The following is a 13,116-nucleotide window of genomic DNA, read 5'->3' as shown; positions in this document are numbered from 1 at the left end:
ACAAAATAGCTTGTTATGAAATAATTAAATTTTATATACAACAGAGATGAATGTGACAATATAAATCTTTAAAACTACATATAATAAATATTATAAATTACAATTCATATGTAATATTTAATTACATATGGATAAAGCATTAAACGCTGATTTGATTAAAAACAAATGCCATTAAATAACACCGGCTTATGAAGGGGTTACCGAAAATCTAAAATTAATATCTCATACCGCTTGACTTATAATTTCAGCAAGGAAAAACAAGATTAGAATTATACCAAAATATAAGATTAGCCTGCCAGAGTGAGATGAGAACATGATATTACAATTTTTGTGATATCTCAAACTATTTTCCTTTAGGGTAAGTGAGCCAAATTTCGGCATAGTTGCATGCAAGCGTTAAAGTCTCAAGTCTGAAATGTATTATTTTAAATTTAAATTGATTTTTTATTCTTTCTTCCTAAAGAGTGTTGCTTGGAACCTTGTAAAGAGTTTACCGTCTTTATTTACTCTAAAATCATTTTTAATACATTTTAAAATGAATAAAAATATAGACATAGCTTTGGTGCTCTATTTCGGCAACCTTAATTCTCATAGTTCCTTGCCCTTCGGGAATTCTTCCAATATCTTTTCACGTCATCTCGTTTGTCGAAGCTACATTTTTTGTTATTCTTTTGCATAGTATAATCTCAAGAGTACGAAAAATCTAAAAGTTCATGGAAATTTGAGGAACAAAAAAGGTGGCCGAAATTGCAAGCTGGCCGGAATTTGGCACACTTACTCTATGCCAATTTTATTTGTTTTAAAAATCTTTCAGCTCAAACTCCAAGATGTAACAAGAATTAAACTTGAAATAAAGGATTATTCTTCTATATTAAGAATATTACAGTAGAAATTCTAATGTCGGCAAAGTTTATTAACATTTACCTAACCCCTTGTACCATCAAGTCCATATCAACAAAAGTTAATGACTTTTTCTAGACTTTACAAGCACATGACGATTTTTTTGTGTATAAACTCTATCTCCACCGTGTTTTCTTATTGTACAGAAAAGTCATAAGACACTCAAATAATATTGACATTAGATAATTCGCTCTTTCACGTGCTCTCTCTCGCATCAATATTCTTCACGTGATTGTTCTTGTCATTTTTCCGGCAAACAAAACCAGTGGAAAAAAAACAAGAAAGAATCAAATATCCAATTACACACATTTTCTTCTGAATTTTTCATCATATTCTCTCTTTTATCTCATTTTTCCCAGACAGGAAAAAAATTCCTTTCCAACATACATAATTCTCGTGTGTCTGTTTTTTTTTTACTTTCTGTCTCTGTGGTATCCATTGCGAGAGCGAAACATTTTGTAAAGCCATTCAAGTCAAATATTGTCATTTGAATAATTGAACAACGATTGACTTCCAATATGCAATGCCAATCACGTAATTTTTAAATGAGACCACCCGATATAATATTAATTTCTGCCCAGAAAAAAAAACAAAACAATGACAAATAGAATTCTGACAAACAAATTGAAGATCATCAGGATTATTCTATCGTAAAATATCTAAATATTTATTGGATTTGCTTCTTTTTTTATAAACTGTAACAATTGAGTTTCAGCAGTGAGTTTTTTTCCACACTTTTCCACTTCTATTCTGTCAATTCCGTATCAATTTGGCTTTCTGACTCATACCTATCTACCCATCAGGTTTCACTATCAGGTGAAGAACAATTGAGTAGAGAGACCACTTCCAATCAATATAGTCGAATGCTGTGTATTGACGCAAATGTCTCAAACAGTTCTATTGCAAAACACACTCAGAAAAGTTAAAAGAGAGAAAATTACCATCATTAAGAATTTAGTATAGGAGTCACATTGAGTGTTCCAATTTTAAATTAACTATCCCCAACGTAGAAATAAATGTTGAAGTATATATGCAATGATATTCAGCTATTTTGCACTTTGTTTCATAAATATTTATCAGAAAATATCATGAATATTTATTTGATGATGAGAAATTACCATGAAAAATCTGTGTCGAAACTATATAAGTATTCCAGGGAAAAAATAATCGATATTTTACAATAACAGAAAATCAAATTGTCAATGGCAAAGTTTTATTTTCACACCAAAGACTTTATAAAAGCCAATAGACAGAATATTCAATGTTTTAAAATAAGGGATTTTATTACAAAGAAATCTTTAAATGCTCACAAGACTTTGAGAAATGGAAAGAAAACATTAAGGGATCGTAGGGCAATATTGATTGTTGTTACAATATGTTTATAGTTTACGTTCTATCGGTAGTTTTAGTTATCCATATTTTACATTAGTTATTTGTATAAAAAAATGTTTATTCTGCAAGTTATCACACCATTCAAATTTGGCAATTTGGTAAATGAATTTCTTTGACGGAACTATTTTTTGGAACACAAGTTTTTGTAAAAACGGTTTTGGGAACTTGCCTGGATGAGCTTAAAAAAATATCAATTGAATATTTTTCCTTTGTAATTGCACCTTTTTTATGTTAACACATCATGATGCGTTATTTGCAACGAATGCAAATGCAAAAAAATGCAGTTAGAACCCTTTAATTTAAAAGATGAGTTTTAAAAAAGGTTGACTCAAAAATCACATCTCCAATCTCATCTTAAAACCCTTTCATTTAAGTTTCCTTTAAAAATATGAGAAAAAAGCGTATAACAATGTAGCCTCACAGTTCAAAGTAGCCCCACCTCCCCCTGTAACATTTACCACATTTTCATATCAATGCTTAGGGTAAATTAAGCTAATTCAAAACCTGCTCTAAATGGAAATTTTTCGCTACTCCAAATGGAAACATCATTGTTTTCATGACAAATTCAGTACTAAATTATTATATTTATATATTTTCTATACCACAGTTTCATTATTTAGTTAATTTTGCTCCAAATAAAGCGAAAATCCGTTCATATTCAGAAATTTTAATTTGTTAATTTCTCAGAAAAATTAAAAGTATACCTTTCCACCATCGAACTTTTCATCGATCGACCATGTTTTCCAATGAAAAACACAATGAGGTGACTGTTGTTTATTCCTTTTGTTTAACATTTATGTCATATTTCTGGTTAATTTTAGTTAAATTAAGTGCCTAATCTTTATTGCTAAGGGTACGTGAAGTTTTCAAATTAAATAATTACCTATTTCGTGAACAAAAAGGGTTTTTCTGAAGTGTCTGCAAATGCTTCAATAGGAAACCCCGGAAATATGATGTTTTTCGGAGAGATTTTCTTATTGTTTTAGATGTGAAAGGAGAAAAGCCCAGGAATAAGAACAAATCCTGCACTCAGGAGCAACTCAACAAGGTTTTGGCCTCCATAGACCTTCTTCAAAGTCGTAAGTTTCTTAGAATTCGAAAAAGGAATTCAGAAAAGAAAAAATATTGAAATTTTTAGCCGTATTTTTAAAATGTTTTCCTTACAACAGATATCAATTTTGACCCACTTATTTTCCAAAATTAATACACTGATAAATATTTCCTAAATGATTTGAATTCTTTGAATACGAAACCACTATCTGTTCTAGAATTTTACAAAGATTTTTTTCTCCAGAAATCCTTTTATTAAAAATTACCACTTGGGGTAAAAAGTAACAAAAGATATGGAGCAAAAAGTAACAAAGACTGAAGCAATTTCTAAAGTCTCACGGCGAGAAGAAATGTCATTTTTGCATTGGTCAGACGGGTCAAACGATTAGCAGTCCCTTGTGTGTGTGTTTTTTTTTAAATAGCTTGAAAAGCGCTTTTCTCGTTCAGATAGAGAAAATTGTGTTTTAAAATGGTGTAGAGGAATAAATTTCCTATGAAAATATGTCACCTAGCTATTTTTTTTTTAATTTTCGAAAGCTTGTAATAAAGCAAATCAAAATGTGATAATATCCCATGCCTGGTACTATTTGCCCAGAATTTTTGAGAATGGTCACAAAAGTACCTTTTAGAAAACAGCTCGTTATAAATGTATTTCCTTACAAAATAGAGGAAAATTACTTTCACAAAGTTATAGAGGAGTAAATTTCCTATAAAACTGCACTAATTAGAAATTTCTGGGGCGCTAGGGTAGCTTGTAAAAAATAAAATATCCGTTTTGTTACTTTTTGCCCCAGTCTCCCCTACTGTTTTTTTGAGTCTGCAAGACAAACGTAACCTCTTAACTGAAAAATCGTAAGGCGGGCTTCAGACCTAAGACTTAGCCATCTGGCTTAACTCCCCTAATTCCTAATCAGGCAGGATTTTTTTAGAAAATTGTTGTTTAGGATTGGATTACAAGGGAAAATGATTTATTAGATTTTGAAAACTCAATAAAATTGCTTGTTATTTAGATTTTTGAGACTTTCGGGAACTGGGCTAAACCTCCAGTCTGAAGCCGGCATAAGTCAATTTTTTTTTTTATCATTTTGACTTTAGATACATTTCTATTATAGAAAACAATGCTGGCCAGACAGACGTACTTTCGAAACAAAAATCATAATCTGTCTGTAAATGTCAAAAATGATCTGTAAAAAATATGAAAGGTTATCAAAGGTTAGAAATCACAGGAGACGCAAAACTGAAGCATGTATTTTTTCTCAAAACCCAAATTCTGAATGTCTCAGACATTCCTGAATGTCTCCAGGATATTTAGTTTTTAAAATTTGGCAGTAACGGATTAGGTAAAGAAAATTTATGGAAATGACTTCTAAACGATGATCCTAAACCATCAATGTAAATTTGTGTTTAAATTTATTGCCAAATTGTACAGGTTTGATATTCTCGAGGATTAGCTCGAGTCTATTGAGGTCCTTAGAAATCAGTAACCAAGTCAAATCGAGTTTTTATAGTATTGCTCTCTTCTTTTCTCTTCTCTTAGAGAATGCTTTCAATTTTGTAAATTAATTTCTCCTACACTGAGTGAGAGAAATCCGAAAAAGTTAAAATAACATTCCAGAAATGTTAATTTTACCCTGCAGTATTTGATTCGAAATCGGTGTAAATATTACCCTTTTTAGGTGTATTAGGGGTTAAAGTTACTCTTTTTCATGTTAATTTTACATTTAAAAAGGTGTAAAATTAACATTAAAAAATGTTGCTATATTTTTACACCTAAAAAGTGTTAAAGTTATGAGGAAAAAAAGTTAATCGCACCCTCTTTTTTTCTCAGTGTACAGTAGACTCTCGCTCAATCGGCTCTTTTTCAATCGGGCGCAAAATTTTGTTGACAATTTTCACGTTTGATTTTAAAGCAAATTTCTTCAAATTCGCTGTAGTTCCTCTTGTTTTATCGTGATTCTTTATATTTGAGCGCTTTTTGTGGAATTTACAATGATTTTTATGCCCAAATCTCTCGATAATTTGGATGACATTTTGCCTCATATGCCCGATTGTGAGAGAGTCTACGGTTTCTAACTAACAAATCTTTATGATTTTTAAGCCCTTATGTTGCAATCAAATCATATCTATAGCTGCCAAAAAATAAGCGATAAATCCATCATTTTCTGACATATTTTAATGTTCATAAAATATCAATGCCAATTCATCCAATCTACTCAATTTTTCTATTAACCATTATCACAAAAATAGTCATTCATTTCTCACAGCTAAACAATTTCTAAATAAATTAGCTGTCAACAATACTTTATCAATAAATTGTCTCTAAAAGAGAATTGTTTGAAATGGAGTATAATTCTTCTTCACATAAATATTACTCTCTCTCTAAAACTGTTTATTCTTCTCGACACCGCATCCACTTTATTCGCAACAATAAACACCAATTCATTCTCCCTCGAATTAATTGCTCACAAAATCAAAATAATTGGAATTGTTGAGTGACTTACCTTGTCTTTGAGTTGTTGACAGAGCTGAAGAGATACTGTGAAGAGAACAAGGACCTCATTGAGCCATGGTACCGAACACTCGCCCTGATACGAATCGAACTTCATGGTACCCTGGATATTGGTTAGCTGATACACAGCAAAGATAAGCTTGTGGCTCTGGAGATAGAAACTAATTGCGAGATCTTCCGGAAGATTAGGCGACAGGGATTTCTGAAAAGTTCATGTGGTTTTTTTTTTGTTAAGTGGAAAACTACAAATTTTATCGTAGTGGGGGAACTTACCATATTTCTACTCTTCATCAATTCATCAATGGATTTTTTCTTTGGGATCACGAGACTCGTTCTACCGCGCTGAAGAGCGCCTAAAATATTTCCCAAGACATGGAGAACTTCATCCGATGTCCTATACAGGATGTTGAATGAGACCAAATGGTTAATTACTATTCATTAGAAGTACGAAAAGTGCGAAATTGGACTCGTTAATAACAAATTGGTATGTTTGATATGAACATGAACTATGATTTAATCACTAACAGCTGAGAAGCTATTGAGGTCAATAAATATCGATTTTGATGGGAAATAATTACTTTATATTTACTTATAATAGTGCGAGCTTCCATTGCTCCCTCTATTGTCCTCTTCGTTCTATTAATATTCCATTGTTAGAATTGGTTTGAATTGAACGTCAAAAAGAGAATAATATAACTCCTGGATTTTTTACAGAACTATTCTATACCCCAAAATAAATTTAACTTAATTGTCTCACATTTAATAAACTTCTTTAGCAGTCGTCTCATTTATCGGGAAAACCATTTTGTTTTTGTGTTTGAGTATTTCCGCAGTTTTTTTCCCAAATTTATAGATTGACTTGGATGAGAGGTGTAACTATAATACAATTAAAATTCGGATAAATTTATTCGAATTACAACCAATTGGAGGAATTATAGTTTTGTTGGGGATTCAAAACCGTTTTCAATTAATTCAAATTTTTCTTAATCGATTTAGAAAAGGATAAAATAAATAAGCAGTTATTATTATAATTATTAATCGTAATTCATTAATCGTATTATTAATCGTGAGTCAAGCCGGGGATCGATCCGCCCAAGAGCCAACGGTCTTGCCTATTGCGCCACTGAGATCCCCAGTAAGCATAAATAAGCAGTAAAAAGTTAAAAGTGATCAGCAAAAAATTAAAAATGAGCAGTAAAAACTAAAATTTTGTCAGTGAAAAATTAAAAGTGATCAGCAAAATGCAAAAAATAAGCAGTAGAAATATTCAAATCGATCAACAATTTTTTACTACTCATTTTTTTAAATTTTTTACTACTCATTTTTAATTTTCTACCGACCAAATTGGATATTTTTACGGCACATTTTTAATTTTCAACTGACCAATTTTTCATTTTTACTGATCACTTTTAATTTTTTACTGATCATCTTTTACTTGTTACTGATCATGTTTTATTTTTTGCTGATCACTTGTTACTTTTTGTTGATCATATTTCACTTTTTACTGACCGTTTTTAATAAAATAGGGGAAAGTGGCCTGCCTTTGAATGCGGCAGCCTTTGAATGCTTCAATTTTTCTCTTATTTCCCAATGCTAAAATTCCATTTTGTTAATCGCAGTTAATATAAAATAGTTAATATAGTATTAACACTATAGATCACAAAATAGAATTTTTGGTTTGAGAAATAAGAGAAATATTGAAACATTTAAAGGCTGCCGCATTCAAAGGCAGACCACTTTCCCCTGCTGCTCTTTTTTTATTTTTTTAGGGGAGACTGGGGCAAAAAGTCACAAAACGGATATTTTATTTTTTTACAAGCTAATCGAGCGCTTCAAAAATTTCTAATTAGCACAGTTTTATAGGAAATTTACCGCTCTACAACTTTCTGAAAGTAATTTTCCTCTATTTTGCAAGGAAATACGTGTATCGAGCCAATTTCTAAAAGGTAATTTTGTTAATATTCTCAAAAATGCTGGGGCAAATTGTATCAGACATATGGGGTATTATCATATTTTGATTCGCTTCATTACGGGCTTCCGTAAATTTAAAACATACCTAGAGGACATGTTTTCATAGAAAATTTATTCATCTATCTACACCTTTGTAAAACACCGTTTTCTCTGCGAGAAAAGTGAGAAAACGAGGAAAGCGCTTTTCAAGCTATTTTAGAAAAAAACTCACAAAAGACTGCAAATTGTTTGACCAATGCAAACAACAAGCGGCGAGACATGATAATGACGTTTCTTTTCGACGTGAGACATTAGAAATTGCTTCGCTTTTTTGTTACTTCTTACCCCAAGTGGCCATTTTTAATAAAAGGATTTTTGGAGAAAAGAACTTTTGTGAAATTCTAAAATAGATAGCGGATTCGTATTCAAAGAATCGAAATTATTTAGAAAATATTCACCAGTGCATCAATTTTGGAAAATAAGTAGGTAATAATTGTTATCTTCCGCAAGGCAAATATTTCAAAAATAGGGCTAAAAATTTCGATATTTTTTATTTTCTAAATTCCTTGTTCGAATTCTAAGAAACTTACGATATTAAAGAAGGCATATGGAGGCTATCTACAGAAAAAAAATTGACCCGCTATCTTTTTTACCTTGGAAGATATTGAATTTTGAATTTTTCGATTTGTGACTTTTTGCCCCAGTCTCCCCTACTGCACATTTTTAACTTTTTACTCCACTTTTTTATTTATTAATGACCATTTTTTATTTTTACATTGATCATTTAGAATTTTTTGCTGACCAAAAGTCAAATAGTTTATTGAATACTGCTCGTTTATTCAATGCTATTCAGAAGTACATGTAGAAGAGACTGGGGCAGATTAGACACGTATAGTACTAGATTTAGATTTCAGTTTATTTCCTGTCTTTTGGATCCAACGATCCTTTCATAAGACTATAACTAGGTAGTGGGATATTACAATTTTTTTACTTAGAAAGAATATTAAGCAAACTACTATTCATTCAGAGTAATTAATTCCCTTTTTATTCATTTAAATATTTATCAGTCTAATTGAAACAGATTTTTCACAAATTATAAGCAAACAAAAGTATTATTTACTGGCTAATTTTGCTCCGGTCTCCCCTATAGTGCGACTGAAGTAGTCATCATATTTGATTCTTATATTTCTGCAATATCCTAAATTATTAATTCTTCTATTAGGTGAGATTCTTAATAATCTCACTTACTATAATCCTACCAAAATTTCATGTCGTCCGATCGAGCTCAAATTTGGCCAAAATGTGTTTCATCACTTCCTGATCACGAATATATGGGTGGCTAAGTTACGTTCCCGATCGGCCGGCCGGCCGCTCTTTGGAGCTTAATAGCTCCTAAAACAAAAGAGATATCGACTTGCGGTTTTCGGCAAAGGTTATATATCGGGTGAAAATTGCAACTTGGTGCATTAACCCCCCACCCCCAACCCCTCCTTCCGCCATTTTGAATACCCCCATTTTTTGTTTTCTCAATGGCTCCGCCCCTATGGCATCGATCGGGCTCATTTTTCTCAAAAAATCCTTTATGCAAGTTAATCAAATTTTCAAGTGTTGTAGTCCAGTCTAGGACGTTTCCAAAAAGTGGCGTGGGCTCGCTGTGGTTATAATAGAACCGGAGATATGAGGGGTCAAGTTCACGAAATTTAAAAAATCATATCTCCGGTTCTATTTGACCGATTTTGATGAGTGATGTCTTAAACGAAAGATCTCACCAAATTCTACAACTTTCTAAAACATTTCAACTACGTGGGACCAACACCAGGAGCACCACAGTCGAAAAACCAATTTTCTTTATCACATAACCTCAATTATCTCGATTGTCGCTGAACCGATTTTCATGACTACTTCGACATAATTGTAGAAGATATTTGTGTCTACATTTCGTCCATACATCATTTTTTGATCAGATAATGCGATCTGTTGGATTTTGTTGTTTAATTGTGAAAAAATTGATTTTTCCCATAATAACGCTTTAATACCAATAAGATTCTAATTTGACTATTTCTACTCGACCAAGACGCATAAAATGGGGTTGTAAATGGAAAGTCTCACAAAATACAACAATTCTTTGACATAGTTGAAGTTCACCAAATGAACACTTGGGTCGTTCTGGGTGAAAAAACGAGTTCAGAAACAAACAACCTCGAATATCTCGGCTTCTGAGTAATCGATGAGATCAAGTTCTACGGCAATATTATATAGAACATTCTAGCCCATCCAAATCCTTGATATTTTGGTTTAAAATTTCACAGATGTACACCTTTCAAATTTCTTCAATTATTGCTCGTGTTTCAATATGTTGTTTAAAAAACGATTTTTTTTACTGCCCGAACTCAAAGAAAAAGCAGTTTAAATAGGGGAAGTGTGCCAAATTTCGGCCAATTCGAGTGTAATTACGGCCATGGAAATAAATTAATTACTTTTCAGGTCTTCAGGACAAAATACGCAGAAGATCTCAAGGCTTGTGGGTCATTAAATCGTATTAAACTGAATATTAAACTCGTTGCGCTTGACGTTTTCAAATTTTTTATCCGTTAGGTCACAAAAGGTGGTCAGAAAAAGGTGGCCGGTATTTCACTCAAAGTGGCCGGAATACTACCCAAAGCAATGTCCATATTATTATTAATTTTTCAACATTTTAGGAAGTAATTTAAAGAAAGCAAAGATGATAAACTAGTTTTCAAGGTTCCACACAACCTTCCCGAAAAGGAAGGAACAAAAAATATCAATATGAATTAAAATTATTGCATTTCAAACTTAAGACTTCAGTGCTTATATGCAACTATGCCGAAATTTGGCACACTTACCCTATCAGAAGTTGCTGATCGATAGCACAAATTAGAGTGGGAATTAGGGGGAAAAATGAGAGGCATTTCAACGGTCATTGGATCGACTGATGACGGGGGGCGGGAGCGATGGTTCCAAATCCTTTCTCTAACCGTATGGTCTCTAGGTCTGATGACAGCCGAGCGGACAGAGAGGCAGACAGACAAACAGCCATATAAATCATGCATGATTTTCTAATTTATATTCAAACTATTTCAAAGAGACAATTCCAGAAAGAAAACCCAAAAAAATTTTGGTAACTGAGAATTTTTAATGATCAACTCGGGGTGCTTGCAACGCGGAATGCGTGAAAATTTGATTGTGGTTTGATTTTTGAACCACGTCGTACCAATTAAACTCGATTTAAGGATGAGTGGAACACCGGTCCGGTCCCGGTGCCCCAAAATCAAAAACAATTTTTTTTTTGACTATAGGAAGTTATTTTGTCCTCTAACTAGTCCGAAAACTTAGTTTTTACTTTTGGGTCACCTGTGTCAAGCACTCCGAGTTGCAAGCACCCCAAATTGAATGCACATCGTCTGAAGAGAATCCCAGTTACCATAAGCTTAACTGAGTTTATCATTGATTGTCATTTTTGGATACGTTTTAAAAGTTGAATAGGGTAAGTGTGCCAAATTCCGGCCAGCTTGCAATTTCGGCCACATATTTTGTTCCTCGAATTTTCATGAACTTTTAGATCTTACGTACTCTAGAGATTATACAATGCAAAATAATAACAAAAAATGTAGCTTCGACAAACGAGATGACGTGAAAAAGATATTGGAAGAATTCCCGAAGGGCAAGGAAAACTATGAGAATTAAGGTGGCCGAAATAGGGAACCAAAGCTATGTCTATATTTTTATTCATTTTAAAATGTATTAAAAATGATTTTAAAGTAAATAAAAACGGTAAACTCTTTACAAGGTTCCAAGCAACACTCTTTCAGAAGAAAGAATTAAAAAAATCAATTTGTATTTAAAATATTACATTTCAAACTTGAGACTTTGGCGCTTGCATGCAACTATGCCGAAATTTGGCACACTTACCCTACGTTTAAAGGTCTGAAGCTCGAATTAAATTCATTTATTACTTCTAAACTATTTTTGGAAAATCTTGAGAACTATTAATAGTTAAAATTGGTCATGAACCAGTAAACATGGAAAAGCTCAGTGAAAAACACATTTTCGAAGTAATTAAATAAATGATGTTGAAGTAATTATGGGGCATAGCATCTAAGTTACGAGTTCGATCATTTTTGAAAAAAGAAGGCCTTATCATCCTTTTCAATTTCAGTGTTAATGGTTCTTGTACGCTTTTTAAATAATCATGAAATCAAATTTCTTATCTTTTTCCTTCTCAAATGTTTTGCGACTATCTTGCTTTTTCGATCTAGTTTTATCCGATTTTGACCGTGAAAAAGTCTCAGACAAAACGTTTATTCCGAGGCAATCATCTTCCAGATGGACCCCTAATAAAAAAAAAAGAGTTTATTCAGAAAGAAGGGGACTGTAATTTTAATTTCACTGAATTTTACTGATCTAAATGAAGTGTCGGATTCTCCGGAGTCATAAATTTCTCTCTTTAGGTTTTGTTTTTACACGGCATCTTAAAAATATCACAAAGAATTTAATTAATTTGTCATTTTTAATTATATTTTAAAAATTAGATTTTACTGACTTTCGTATAATTACCGCTATTCAATCTATTTAAAATTCTTCAATGACAAATATACCAAAGGCTTTAATAAAGAGAAGTAATCTCACCCATTTTCAGTTTATTTTTCAAAGTTTAGTTGCTATTAGACAACCACGTCAAAATTTTAATTCAATGTAAAAATTTGAAATGGGTGTTAATAAAATAAACACAATAAATTGGAAAAATATTTCTATTAATAAAATTTCGAATCTATTTAACCATTTAAGGACGATTGGAACACCGGTGTCCCATAAAGAAAATAATTTTTCCTGACTACCTTAAGTTATTTTTTTCTTATGTCTGTACATAATTGTAAAATAGAAGGTCGCAGGAATCTAGAATATTTTTCGCAAGTCTCTAGCTATTTTCTATGTAGTAAATATTTAAGCTAAAAAATGGCAAATTTTTAAATTCTCAAATTCATAATTGATTTTATTTATTTTTTAAACTTCCAATTTTTTTTAAGCAAAACCCTTTTGGCAATAAAAACTAAAATACCCATACGTAATATTTTTCATTAAAGCGAAAAATATTATTCATTGGTATTGTCAGAAAAATTACTTAAATTTTTGGGCTAATTTTGTCCCTATCGTTCATAGAAGCACAAAATACACCGAATCAGACTCTGTTTGACTTTGCAAGGTTAGATGTAAGACTTATTATTGATTATATGTTTCTCACTTTAATTTTTATTATTGATTTTCAGTCCGTAAAAAGTGTCTCGTCGTTAAAGGGT

The 13,116-nt window shown here is 31.9% G+C and overlaps 1 protein-coding gene across 2 annotated transcripts in view; it reads right to left on the bottom strand.

Annotated features, from left to right (window-relative positions):
• Window positions 1-13,116, bottom strand: part of LOC129801797 (protein rogdi) — a 163,976-nt gene that overhangs the window by 147,879 nt on the left and 2,981 nt on the right. The window contains exons 3-4 of one of the 2 annotated variants that reach the window (XM_055847133.1): window positions 6,125-6,245; window positions 5,844-6,053 (exon numbers count right to left, since the gene is read on the bottom strand). In XM_055847133.1, coding sequence (XP_055703108.1) covers window positions 5,844-6,053; window positions 6,125-6,245 — 331 coding nt within the window. Of the gene's footprint in view, window positions 1-3,321; window positions 6,054-6,124; window positions 6,246-13,116 lie in introns of both variants that reach the window. The other variant, XM_055847134.1, reaches the window with a different exon arrangement.

Source organism: Phlebotomus papatasi, chromosome 2, assembly GCF_024763615.1.
Source record: "Phlebotomus papatasi isolate M1 chromosome 2, Ppap_2.1, whole genome shotgun sequence".
Lineage (NCBI taxonomy): Eukaryota > Metazoa > Arthropoda > Insecta > Diptera > Psychodidae > Phlebotomus > Phlebotomus papatasi.
The sequence above is the reverse complement of the archived record's forward strand: the minus strand, read 5'-3'. Positions and strand labels throughout refer to the sequence as shown.